Genomic DNA, 14,482 nt, shown 5'->3' with positions numbered 1-14,482 from the left:
AGTGTCGTTGAGCAAGACGCTGAACTCTAACAATGCCCCTTAGGTGCTGTAAAATCACAGAAATGTTCCTCTTAGGTGCAGTTTTATAGACAAAAGGGAAAGAAACATACCTTGTTATAGTATGGATGGACAAGTCACGGTTACTGTCATCATGGTTTAATCATATGTTTAAAACTTCATTATTTAACTGGCAGAACATTGAACATTAAAAGCTACAAAGTACAGTAAAGCTCAACGAAGAACAATGTGAGGGTATTTGTTGTCTTTAATTGCAGAAGGTTCCACTTCAGTTTGAATTACAGTAACAAAACGTTTGTTCTTTCATTAAGTTTGTTTGTGTTTTCCAGTCCACAGTGGAGTGGTGAACAGCTTGTCTTTCCACTCGGCTGGTAATTTCCTCATCACCGCATCCAGTGACTCCACAATGAAGATACTGGACCTTGTGGAGGGCAAGCTACTGTACACACTGCATGGACACCAGGTGGAACACACACACAAACACACACCGTTTAGATTTCCTACAGGCCTTCCAGTAAGGATCATGATAGGTCATTTCCGTCTGCTGTTGGTGTCTGCACGATTATGTGCATATGTTAGACATCTCTTTTGTCCATATCTGATTATGACATGTGTGTGAGTGTGAGTGTATTATGCCTTTTTTGTACATGGTATATTTTAGTACTTGCCTGGCGAGCGGGCGGCCCACTCATGATGACTCATCTTAGGGTTGTTGGAAGGAAACAGAAGTGTGTTTCTGCCTCCGTTCTGCTGGATCCTGTCCTCCTCATCTTCTCTTCCTCCTCCTCTCTGGTTTCGGTCCTTTCCTTTTTAACTGACTTAAACGTCTAATGTGTACATTTACGCCACTATCAATCTATCAAAACAATAACAAAAGACAGAATTTGATGGGATCATGGGAGTTGTTGTCTTCGCCACCTTCGCCGTCATTGCAGTCAAATTCTTCTGGTTGCGATTATTCATTGTTCATTAATCATGAGGGTTTTACTAAGAGCCAAATTATCAGCAGAGGTCTCATCCTCTCCAAAAGAAACCAAACCAAACATTAGAACTGGTAAAAAAAAAAAACACTGCTTAAAAATGTGTCCTCTCTTGGCTGCCCAGAATGTTAGCTCATCCTGTTTCTCGGTAAAACATGAGTTCTATGACTAAATTCTTTTATCTGGTTCAAATATACAGTTAAAAACGTCCAAGATCTAAAAAATATATCAAAACATGTGACTTGAAATGAATAAATGGTCAATTTACACCAAGCCATTTTAGTCGATACAATTAATCAATTGTTACCTAGATTTGAAAATAAAAAAACTATATGAAAACTGTTGGAAGAATTTAGGACAATGTAAGTACACAACTCAACAAAATACATAACATAGGTCTAGTCTGGAAAGCATCGTCATCATCCTACTTTTTACTCCTTTAACCTCTTTATTAACTCCTGTCTTTTCTGTACTCTCATGTTGACAGTCTAAACTAGTCGCTCACTGACTATCTATTTGTTTGAACAGCTGATGGACTGACTTTCTGGCTAGATGTGGGAATCAGTGGCTTGCCGGTCCCACATGTGGTCCATCTGTTTACCCATCCCTCTGTACACGTTGCATATCTCTCCTTTCTTTGTCTTGTTTGTGTCACCCACACTCTTTCGTCAAGATAAAAAAAAAAAAAGGTTTTCCCCTCCTCGCCTCACACCTCCAAATTTGTCTTCGCATAATCTCATTCTTCTTTATTTCTGTTGTTGTTCTTTTTGGCTCAGTGGTGATGTCGCCAATCTGTTGGTGCTGGGAGCGCTTGGGGTGTTAATTGTCTCTCCAGTCGCTTAGCTGGAAAATGGGAGAGACCCCCATCTGTTCAGTGTGGGTGTGTAGGTTTACTTGTGTTTATGTGTCGGCTTATTTATGTATGTGTGTAGAGCTATGTTCATGTGTTGTATATGCAAACACATGAAGGCACTGAGGGAGTATGTTTGCTGTTGGATCGAACAAATGTGTTGTTTTCGTCGCCTCAGGGGTTACCTGTTTACCTGGCTGGGAAGAATTAGTCTAATTTAGCTTAATTTGTCTTTCTGTTCTGACCATATTAAGAGGAGCAGGTGGTCACTGAAATAAAAAGATGTCGTCTTTTAAGGCCAGCTAACCCTTAGTGAGCCTGGCCCAAAGTAGTTGCTACCTTCAGGGCTAGCCCCTTTCATCATCAGAAATCAAGACATAGAAACTTATCCTGAGTTTTGACAAAAATAAATTGTACACACTGCACTGCTCCATCACAGATATAAGGCTACTGCTAACTTTATACTCACAGCTATGTTACACACACAAACTGCACGCTCTTTAGTAAGAGTTATTCCTCTAAATATTACTAGTATTACTTATACAATACGTGTTCAATTGAAACACATCTTAAAACATGTTTTTTTTCCCCCAATTCTGAGGACCAGCTTGTTTGGTAAAAAATATGAGAACCAGCTTGCACACCGTTGAGCAGCCCTGCAGATGTATAGTGATATACTTAGCCCAATTTTTCTCCAATATCCTAATGTGTTACTCTAGCGAATCAGTTGATACTGATACCCTATCTGATACTAATACTTTTGGTCCTTTTTCAATGAAATGCCTGTTCTTCTCTTTTCTTAATCATAACTGGAGACATTCATGCTCAAGAATCTGTATTTTTTTTTTTCACGCTTGTGGACTTTTTTAGGATTATATTTAAAAGCATTTGAAGACCACATGATGTGCGGTTGCGACGCAGACCGAGAAACAATTTCACACAAATGTTTGTTCTAAAGAAATAACTGCGACCAAAAAATAACCAGTATAAGATTGTCATTGTTTTTGTCAGTCTTTAAATTATTGAGAGCAGCATGTGGAAGCCAGTCAGGTTGGCGGCCTGTGTGCGTGTGCGTGTGTGCGCTTGTGTGCACGTGTGTGTCTGGCCATGGCAAGTGCCAGCCTGGCAGCAGGCATTAGTCAGAGTCGAGACAGAACATGCTGTCTGTCAGGCCGTCGTGTTGCCATAGTGACACTGTCTGCTTCTCTCAGGTGCTTCTGGGAAACCATTCCTCACCCAAAGCAGCCTGTCTGGCTGCCAGCCGCAGGACGCACAGCTCCTTTTCTGCTGCCCAGCAGCAGTTTCTTTTCCTTTCTCTTGTTTGTTCTCTCCTTTTTCTCTCTTTGATCACAGTCAGGGGGCTCAGACTTTTATCGTTGACCCCGTTCTGCATTGTGAGATTGAAAAAAGAAAAAAGGAGTGTGATTTCTGAGTTTTTCAAGCTGTATTCTGTCTGTGCTCCAGGCACATACATAAAAACACACACACACACACACACACACACACACACACACACACACACACACACACACACACACACACACACACACACACACACACACACACACACACACGCACAGCATGCAACAGTTCTGACACTTGCAGGTGTTCCTTTTTGGCTCTGACCAGGTTTGACCTCACCTCACCTGAGTCTCAGCTTTCTGTTATTGATTGCTCTGCCACTCCCCCACATGCCCACCCCCTCCTACACACATGCTTTTGTTCTCGGCATAATTCTGTTTCCTCAAAGCAGAAGAGTTTCCTTAATGCTATGAGCTATATACATGAAAAACACTCAGTTCTCTCCAGTTGTATCCATTATTTTGAAAGCGTCCTTTTGGCTAGTAGAATTACGTTATTCATGTTGTCTGGTCTGTCCGTACCCTTTTTGTGAAAGGAATAGCTCCCAATTTGGCAATATCTCTGCTTGCACTTAGGGATGAACTGAATAGACTGTCAGAGGTCACAGTGACATCACAAAACATGTTTTGCTAAGACTATTTTACACAAATATCTAAAAGGATAAAATTATAAAGTAATGTCATTTTGGACAGAACTGTACTTAGGTAAACTGCAGCGTGGCTGATTGGTTGACAGAGAAATACAATCATAAGTTTCAAAGGCACTATACTGTATGAAGGGTTTGAAGTTTAATGAATGGTCTGAATTCATCACACAGACTACACTACTGTCACAGGGATTGTTTCATTTTTTGAAGGCTGTCACTAACTATTATTTTAATATTGATTTATTTAAATGTGCCTGCCTAGTGTTTAAGTATGTGTGTAGTGTATAAGGCCCATAAGAATTTTCCAAAGCTCAAGGTAACATTACCAAATGTATTTTCTGACCAACAGTAAAAAAAATCCTCAGACCCAATCATATTAAATAATAATATTTTGTCTGTTCCTCTTTCTCCTCAATCAGGGTCCAGTGACCTGTGTGGCCTTCTCCAGGACAGGAGAGTATTTCTCCTCTGGAGGTTCTGATGAGCAGGTGATTACCTATTCTTTGTGATCCTTAAAAGTGAACCAGTTTTAGATTAATAAATGGTCTTATTATTTGCTGTCGACCGATAGACTCATCCCAAAATGTATATTTGTGTACCTTGTACGGCAACCTTGAGAGCCTTGAAAGGCGCCTTTTTTAGTAAAATGTATTATTATTATTATTATTATTATTATTATATTGACAACTTATCGGTTGCAGGTTTTTTAAAATGTTGTTTCAGGAGGTACTAGCCATAGTCGGTGTATCACCTACAGAAGAAAGCAGTCGACAAGCCACTTAGCAATGTACTGCTGTGCATGGAGGCAGCAGCAAAATGTACTTTAGCCACCTACAAGAAAAGGCCACCTAAAAAAAATCAATATCCTTTAAAGTGATGGCTTTTCTTGGAATATGTTCTCTACTTTACCTTGCTGTAAGACAGCCGATTTCCAATGGGGTAATGAAGCAGTTATTAATGATCTCTTCAAAGCCTCCTGATTTCATTGACCAAAAGTAATCATACAGAGCACAGGAATTGATACTTGATCGGTTAGTTAGTGCTATGTATGACCTTGGTGATTCTGAACTAACCAAAGTCTGTACACTACTGTCTCACTGTAAAGTAAAGCAGTTTTAGTGTACACTTAAACTGTTTGCTTTGCAGCTGCCCCTGTCCACAGCAGTTCATTGCTTGGCCATAAATTCTGTGAGCTTTGCCAACTACTGTAGATAATACACTGACTTTGAATAAGTACCACATTCGACCTCACTTCAAAACATCTGAACTTTACCTTTTACTTTGGAAAAGAGAAAGCAAATCTGTATTCATGTAGTGCATTTAATTATTTGTAAATTAGATTATTGGTTTGATGTATCATTGTGGAGTCAGGAATGATTTGAATACGTCTTACAGGTAATGGTGTGGAAGAGTAACTTTGACTGCGCTGAAGGCAGCGATGACTTCAGGTTGGACCATAAAGATACTCCCAGCTTGCAGGCACTGGGCAGCTCCACGGCTCAGCCCTCCCTAACCTCGCAGCCCTCTGTGCACCGCAGCCAGGTAAGTTCAGTAAGTATGGAGTCATTTTAGGCATAAAAAGACATTTAGCTAATTATAATAAAAACAATCATAATACATTTTAAATAACGTTTATACTGAAAAGAATAACTTTCATCCTACAGTTTATTATATACACATATAAGTTATCGGGGGAGAAAAATGATTGCACCATTTTCATGCATGTGTGGCGCCTGGTTGAAATATAAACATAAAGAAACTTGTGCACGTGCAGAAATACCCTCTCAGTATTTTATGCTGCTTGTGCGACGGACTTATCTCCTCATTGCATATCTTTGCTTTGAAGTCTGCCGTGTGGCCCAAAGCTACATTCATATCTCGCATGCAGGGCAAGAAATACTCACTTATTTCCACATCTACATTTTGATATTAAGGACGCTTTTCTTTCTTTCTGACCGCTAGAACTAATGAAATCTTAATCTGATGTTTAATCTCACTACTTCCTCCTGTACTACAGATGAGTTTTGAAATGTAGATGTAAAAAAGCATTAAGAAGTATTGAAGTGTAGCTGTGTTCAAACATTGAATACTACCATTTTTAATAAGTCAGCGTACTGAAATGAGGCATTGACAAACTAAAATGAAAGTTTGCAAATAGACTAATTCCATTAAGTTAATGTTATGCTAAGTTACTCCTCACTTGACTTATGTTTTTTATTCTATTTGTTAATTCTATACAATCTCATTTGAGCGTTTTTATTTTAGATATTCATATTTAACTAACATGCTATAGCAGCAGAAGTGACGCTGCACTACCCTTATTCATACTGTTTTTATTTAATTTGACAACCAATAAACTTGGACAGTATTATGAGTCAATAAATGCCAAAGTCGGTTATACCATAAAAGTATTCAGATGGAAGCATCCCAGACACTACAGCTTGTGTTGGGGCAGCATCGCCTCCATTTTCATGACAGTAATTTAATAAAAGATCAGCAGGAGTCTCTAATCCCACCACACCCTTTCTGACTGCTGTGTAAATCTGTCCAAAAGGAAAGTGGGCTAATAAAACTGATTATCAATACACACAAACAATGCGCGCGGATAAATTAGTATTGAAGGTTGCTCTTTCGGCCCTGCTGTTGCTTAAACTAACCAGTGAAGTACTTTGTTGAAGTATCTTCCCGTGAATCACTAAAGATATACGAGACAGTGTTGTGAGAGGTGTACTCACCTGTCTTTACACCTAAAAAAACTGATTATTCTTAATGCTTTCATTCCGTTCTCTAAGAAGGTATGAGGTACTAATAAAATCTGCATTTAAAAGGTTCTGGTGGAGAAAAAGAGAGGCGCTTGGTTTTATGAACGCGTCATCGGAGCATAGTTATTGCTGCATGCATACGTCCATTTGGAAATGATTTTGAATCTCTTCAAGGACTTCATGGTTTGAAAGCATGGCTGCAGCTAAACACTTTTTTTAAACTACTACTTTTTTTTTCAATCGTGTTTTTAACAAAGGTCAGGACAAAGTCAGAAGAAGTTTATTTTGAGCCAAATAGTCCTTACACCCCAGAATGTTTAATTTACCATTATGACAAAAAATACCAAAAAACATTTGACCTAAAAATAAACAAAAGTTGAGAGTAGTTTGGCTATTAGCAATGTTTAAATATTAAAAGACCTTGTCAGATGTCACACACACACACACACACACACACACACACACACACACACACACACACACACACACACACACACACACACACACACACACACACACACACACACACACACACACACACACACACACAAAGAGGACATGGTGTCACCGGCTGGCTAAGGAACCTCAGGGTAGGGATTGGATTTCAACCCCTTTGACTGCTACTGTGTTACTTACATCAGCAAGGACACAGCCAAGGTCTCTCTCACTATCTCGAAGTATAGATCCAGCTACTTACTGTCTTTCTTTTATACTTTTAATATTAAAATCCAGGATAACATAAGACACATTATTGGAAATGTATGTAACAGGTGAAGAAAAAGTCCTGTTGTGATATTTAACCAGTACTACTAAGACGTATGACACTTTAGCAACTCTTAATTGCTGATTGATTTAATTGGCTGTGTGGGACAAGTGTGACAAAGACAAGGTGTGCAACTCTGCACCTTGCACCAGAGAGTTGAGATTATTATTATAAATTGTTATATATTATAAATAAAACATTTTTGCACGTCTTAAGCCAGTGATGCTTTGAGAGTAGCAGCCTATGACGGAAAGCGCTCACCCATCAAATGTACAATGCTGTGAAGCAGTGCGGCCCCTCCCTTACAACAATGCCCCTGAGTACACGTACCATTAGCGTGGTTATTTCTAACATTGAGTTGAGCAGTGTAAGTGCATAGCTTTTAATGTCCTTTAAACACCTCTCTTCTCTATGCCATCCATGGACCCTTCAGGGCCTTTTTTCATGTTCTCTCTCTGTCTGATTGTGCCATTCTCTCTCTCGTTGCTGTGATACAGGACTGTAAATTGATTTTAATAGCTGTTCCACTCGACAGCTGTTATTACAGACGTGCCTCACAGGATGACTAGAAAATGGGTAGTTGGATCATGTGGAGAGAGATGATACATGCAATTCTTGAAACACATTTCACTGTTTGTGTAAAACCCGACTGAATCATTTATTTGGGAAATTAATTGTTGTACATTTTTACCAACTAATGTTCAAGATCAGCTTTTTAAGCACTTTATAGGATGGTGCGAATAGGAGAATAGGAGAAGCTGCACCTGGAAGTACCAGCTTCCTAGATTCTCCTTTTCATAATTTATCCATTTGTAATTTATTATTTATACAAGCCCTTTCATTTCTCATAAAATGCCACAAGTCTCCGACACATGTTGCCTGAGAGGAAGCAGAGAGTGGAAAAATGTCACCAGCTCGCCTTAATGTGTCCGTTCCCTTCTCTGTTAATAGGAGTATTCAAAGGCTTTGGGAGTTTAAAATAAGAGTATAAAACAGAGAGAGGGTGCTCTATATGAGAGAAGTGGATCTAATGAACATTGACTTATTTTCAGAATGGCAGAATATATTAAACAGGATGTTCTTTTTTTTATAGCAGCCATTAAAGGGGTTGTGCAACACCACTGCGGTGCATGCGTCCAAAAACCAGACTGCAAACTAATTAAAGACAAGCACACAATGTGAATATTATCAGCCTGTAAACACTAAAAACTACAATTTCTCTGCAGCATTTTACATTTGTTCTAATAAGAAAGTGACAGTATGTCCAAAACCCCATATGCCATGGAAAATAAACCCTGCCAAAATGAATTATATGACATAATGTATACAACATTATTCATGAGTTATGTCTCACATTGATTAAGTTTACCTTAGAACAAACACTCTGAGCAAAGCGAATACATTGCAGGTTTTATTGGAATTAGAAAGCAGTAAAACTCATATTGTACCCTGCCCAATGAAGTATTTATGTCAGTACCTGAGGGGTATTTCATATAGCTATTACGGGTACAATAACAGTGTTTAGGATAGATGGAGGACCCAGCTTTTTGCCACTAGCAACACCAGAGTCACTATAATCACAGTGACATATGTTCACTGTTTGTAAAAACAGTTGACAGCACTGTGAGAATACTCCTTGAGATGGTATCAGAAATGAAAAGCAACTCATTAGTTATTAGTATATAAGGTATATTTGATTAATGGGACCCCTCCGTCCTTTCCCCCTCGGAGAATTAATGCTACAACCTTAATTCTTCAGGAAATTATTTATTTTCATTTTGTGATGTGAGCACAACCACTTTTCATCAGACTTAAAAGTAAATTAAAGTTGTGTAGTTAAATAAATAGGTGAGTGTTACAGCAAGTTTGCAAAGCAAGTGATTTATTATAATTAATGTTTGACTCAGCGCCTTCTTTTGTTTGGATTCGACTCCTACTTGTATCAGTTACAATTAAACTGCCATTATTATCAGAATTCATCGTCAATTAAAAGTTTAAGATACCCATTAAGCTTATAATATTACAAGAAAAACCAAAGGTTAAGCTTTTCAAAATAGTCTAACAATCTGTATGAGATCATTTTTGGCTGAGGATCATTGTACAAAGGCTGGCTCAGGACTACAGCCCTCCTCCAGTCTGTGTTTAAATCGTCTCGGACATAGGTAATAAAACCATCCCCCCCTTGCTATGCTGATCATCCAGTATTACACACAAGTGCCTTAGGCTGTTATTCATTTTACCAGAAAGAAATTGAGGAATGACAAAGTAATGCTGTGTTTCTCCATGCTGAGGCAAAGGCCACCCATGGCTGGTATTCTCTCAGAATAATCCACAGGGAATTCATAAACAGCTAATTTGATATGCTGATCATTTAATGTACTTGGATGCAAAACTACATAATGATTTTCTAGTGACGGGTGCTATGCCAGTACACATGTAGGCCTATTTGTTAAACACAATAAGCCAAATTTAAACCGATATCTCTCTACCTAAACATTGACAGTGTGTGGTTCAGCCAGCCTGCCTCTGTGCTCAACACAGCTGAGCAAATCTGTGTGTGTGTGTGTGTGTGTGTGTGTGTGTGTGTGTGTGTGTGTGTGTGTGTGTGTGTGTGTGTGTGTGTGTGTGTGTGTGTGTGTGTGTGTGTGTGTGTGTGTGTGTGTGTGTGTGTGTGTGTGTGTGTGTGTGTGTGTGTGTGTGTGTGTGTGTGTGTGTGTGTGTGTGTGTGTGTGTGTGTGTGTGTGTGTGTGTGTGTGCGCGCGCGTGCGTGCGCGCGCCAACCATTGCTGACAGGCAGATCAGCTCTCTCTGATCACATCCGCCCTAATCCCTCCATCCAACCCCATCCCACCCCCTTTCCTGTCTCTAGCTTCACATCTGGGTCTTTTTCCGACTCACGTGTGCAGACAGGCGAGCTGCACACTCGCAGTGGGCTCCCCTTAACAGTGCCACACTCTCACACACGCACGCACGCACGCACGCACGCACACACACACTCGCAGCTTGGCTCAGCAGGTGGGTGTTCTGTGACTGCAGTAGGTGTATGAACTTCTGTCTCCTTCACCATTATTTTATTCACAGTAGCCAATAGGCTGCTGTAAATACGCCATAGAATACCAAAATGTACTGGCACTCTACTTCAAGACTATCAAGAGGATGCAGATATTTATTTAAAACCTTACACAGTTGCACTGAGAACTGCAGTTTCGGAAACAGCGTGTGATTATGTGTGCATCCTTAGGTGCTGGTATAGAAAAGACAGGTGATATTGTTCTGACAGTGGGAGTTGGGAGCATTCAACAGCAGGGGATAGAGGGAAAGGCAGGGGGTGTGACAAGGGAGTGTTGAAGACAAGATGGCTGGTGGAGTTAAAGAGAGCTTAATGATCTGGTGGAGCGAGAGAACATCAGCAAGATTTAGAGGGAAAGGTATGAAGCGGGAGAACATGGTGAGCCTTTGACCATGCCAGACAACATGAGCACAATGGAGGAAAAAATAGGCTAACATGTGAAGCGTACGCACAGGGATAATGAAAATGCAAGGGCTTTAACAGACACCTATTCATCCTTTTTACACTAAAGGTAGACAGAGAGAGGAAAGGCGAAACAGCAAGTCCAAACAGAAGCAAAGAGAAAGCAGAGGTTATATAAGAAGCACACTTGAAGCATACAGAAATATATGGAGGGTAAGAAGCTGACAAAGTAGCATCAATAAAAAAGGTTTGGTGAAAAACTCCCCTTCTTGTCTGTTCTGTTAGCTTTAACCAAAGCTAAGAAATAGGTCCAAGCTGAGTCAATTATAGGCATCATTCATCAAGTGACACTAACAGTTTCAAATAAAAGGTTTGCTCACTGTAAAGAATCAACATTTCAGTTGTGAGAGAAACATGAGAGAGGCTAGCATGATGAATTGTATTTGGCTGCACGATGTCGAGCTGCTATTGTTCCGACCAGTGATAGTAGGCTTTAGCGCGATCACCTGTCCCTGGGGTAAACAAGGGATGCACAACAGCAGCAACTCACCTGTTAAAAAAACTAACAAAATCTCTGTCTACAAGAAAATTCAGAGAGGGCACAGCTGATTAAGAACAAATTGAGATCAAATGGGAAAAGTTAAAGTTGAAAACAATGATCTAGCATTAGCATGTGCAACAGGCTGCATGCACTGTTTGTGCATGTGCACTAATATATTAGTATAGGTGTATAATAAATCAGCTTTTCACGTAGTGGAACAACAAGATCTATCATGGCCAGCTATTCTTGAAGTAATTAAAAGGAAAGGGGGGGCCGGATGATTGGTATAGATTTCAAGTAAACACAGACATTATCCTTAAACAGTCAATTTAAACTCCTATGCATGTTCAATAGGAACAGCTGGTGTTAACACACATTGTACTCCTGTTACTTACAGTATTTTCCTTTTTCCTGTGGACGTTAGGCTGCGTCTCTATGTTGAAATGTCTTCAGTGTTGATGCCACAATAGAGTTTAAAAAGCCAAATTTTAATCACTGCCCCTTTTTTTTATCACACTTTGACACAGCGGTCTGAAGTGTTGGCTCTGATTTGGACACAGTCCTACTTAATTAAAACTATATATCTAGCTACAGTAAAAGCTATTTCAAAGTATATTTACAAAAACATGTTGGGTGAGGGTAGGAAACCATTAACATGCATCCGTCTTGATTATAACCTTTCACCACCCAGGTTTAAAATTGGGGTTTCAAATAAACTATATAAGGTCTATTTGGACCGACAATAACAAATACTTTTTACAATTTATTATTTCCAATATAAATCGTAAAAAGATTAATCTACGTTGTTTGTTTTGCCGGCCCTAATCCCGACATTATTTATTTAACAGCTAGAATACAGCTTTTTGTGACGTTTTTTTAATGAAATATTGCAATAAGTCGCTAACGAAGATATGTGGCAATAGTTTTTCTTTTGATCCAGTAATCAAATAGTGGAGTAATTGTTGTAGAAGTGCTTTACACCAACACAGGCCCATCTGATTGCAGTGGTTGCCTTTTATTAAACGCTAATATGAATGAACTCGGATATGGCCACGGCCCCGATCTTGAAGCACTGATGCGTTTGTTGAAGTACAATTTCCATTTGTTCCAATTCATAGCTGTTTTTAACCACCTCTCTTTCATTTTCTGATCTATTCTCAGAAAATGTAAGGCGGGTAGCAGTCTATGTTTGTGTGCAGGCGTGTAGAGTGATGAATAGTTTTGTAGAATGCTTGCAGGGTGTATTGATGACTCGCTGTGTCAGTCTTACAGTTTAATTTGGGCCTCAGGAAATTTTCCACTGTTGGTTTTTCCACTCCAGGTGATTCATTAGGAGGGTGTTACTGTGTGCTGTCTATGCAAGCACACGTGTGTGTGCGTATCGGGGTTTTCCCCCCGTAAGGCTACGGTACTACAGGACGTGTTGAGTTTGCAGAACGATGTATTGTTTAAGCATGAACTTCGCTATGTACACATGTCACACTGCAAAGACGGTGTAAAAAGATTAATTAAGGGTTCACTTTATTGCTTAAGACAACTAGAAAAGCGTATAACCATCCTGAAAGACAAACCATTTATTATTTGGTATAATCATCCTGACGTTTTTAGTTTGCATTGAAAATAAATTGCGAGTGATGTGTGATCTTTTTTAAATTCACTTTGAGTGCAGACATTTAAAAAAAAAAAATAGGAATAGCTGTGGGGTTGTGATAGATTTGAATATTTTTGGTTTTGAAGGTTTACGTTTTTTCTTTTTCATTTTCATCAACCCCATATCCCAACAATGTTTTTGCACAAAACCCTGTGCGTGCCTGCCCGTGTGTGTTTGTGTTTGTGTGTGAGACCAAAAGTACATATGAGTATGGTATACACGTCTACATCCATTTTTGCCCCTTTTCTGTACGAGCATGTGTGTGTTTATTTGGCAACCAGTGCTCGGTGTGTGTTTAAGCAGCTGATTTAATACAAAGCTATAAGTCGTACTCTCAACAAGAGTTAATCCAGTCTTGGTGGAGCTTGTAGGCTCAGCAGAACTGCTCCATTGTCTGCCTGTCCCTCTCTTTCTCTGCCTCTTTCTCTCTCTCTCACCCTGTCTCTGTACATCATCCAACAGAACGTCAGAGCAGAGAATCGCAGAGCAATAAAGCACTATACTGAAAGACAAGAGAAGTAGATCTACTGATACTGTATATCATTTACTCATCAGGTTTACAGGAGAAGTTCTGTAAATGATTGACGATAACTACACTTTGTATTAAAGTACCAGTAGCACTGTTCAATATTAAAATATTTCTATTAATCTTTAGTCTTAAAAGTTATTCCTTTCCTTTATTAACTAAATACTTGAGTTTCTACTACTACTGCTATCATCCTGTAGTGAAATGCGCCTTTGATTGTGGACAGTTTTTTTATTTTTATTCTTATCTAAAAACAGAGGGATGATAGCTCATATATGAGATTTTCAAAGGTGTTTTATTTTGTAAATGTTGGTCATGTGACTGTCTGTGATGGCCTTTTATCAACACCAATTGAAATTAGTCACCCAATGGAAATGGAAAGTTCAATTTTATGATCAGATGTCTTCATAAATGTATCCCTAAGTTTTACATTTGAGAAAGTATTCACTCAGTTATAATGTGGTAGTAAGTTATTATTGATTTCATTATTTAGTTTTGTCTTAATTTAAGCTCCAGGATATATGAATATTTTAGATGTGTTTAAGGTATGTTTAAGGTATATTTGTTATTGACAAGTAAGAGTAAGCACTTTTACTTTGAAGGCAGTTTTTACAGGCCTCTACTGTAAGGCATAGGATATACACACACCGCAGTAGAACGTGGGGGCTGGCTTGACCGTGTTTTCTGAAGTGGAGGCTGGCTTGACCGCAGTTACATAGCTGGCAGGAGGACACCATGTAAATGCACTGTCCCCGGTTCTCTGTCACATCATCCTCCATATCTTTAATCAAAAAATGGCATCAATACACCAGTACCTCGTCTGCTTTGATTTCAGGGGATCTGTGAGTAGGAAAACTGTGGGATTCAACGCTAACCCTAACCCAAATTTGAAGAAATTCCTTTAAGGCGTT

The 14,482-nt window shown here is 39.3% G+C and overlaps 1 protein-coding gene across 2 annotated transcripts in view; it reads left to right on the top strand.

The window, feature by feature from the left end:
• The window catches only part of poc1a (POC1 centriolar protein A), a 32,106-nt gene that overhangs the window by 6,671 nt on the left and 10,953 nt on the right, over positions 1 to 14,482 (top strand). The window contains exons 7-9 of one of the 2 annotated variants that reach the window (XM_063911242.1): positions 348 to 481; positions 4,276 to 4,344; positions 5,252 to 5,398. In XM_063911242.1, the coding sequence (XP_063767312.1) occupies positions 348 to 481; positions 4,276 to 4,344; positions 5,252 to 5,398 (350 nt within the window). Of the gene's footprint in view, positions 1 to 347; positions 482 to 4,275; positions 4,345 to 5,251; positions 5,408 to 14,482 lie in introns of both variants that reach the window. The other variant, XM_063911240.1, reaches the window with a different exon arrangement.

The sequence above is a fragment of the Eleginops maclovinus genome, chromosome 20 (genome assembly GCF_036324505.1).
Source record: "Eleginops maclovinus isolate JMC-PN-2008 ecotype Puerto Natales chromosome 20, JC_Emac_rtc_rv5, whole genome shotgun sequence".
NCBI classification, from domain to species: domain Eukaryota; kingdom Metazoa; phylum Chordata; class Actinopteri; order Perciformes; family Eleginopidae; genus Eleginops; species Eleginops maclovinus.
Note: the sequence above shows the minus strand (reverse complement) of the source record. Positions and strands in the feature narration are given on the sequence as shown.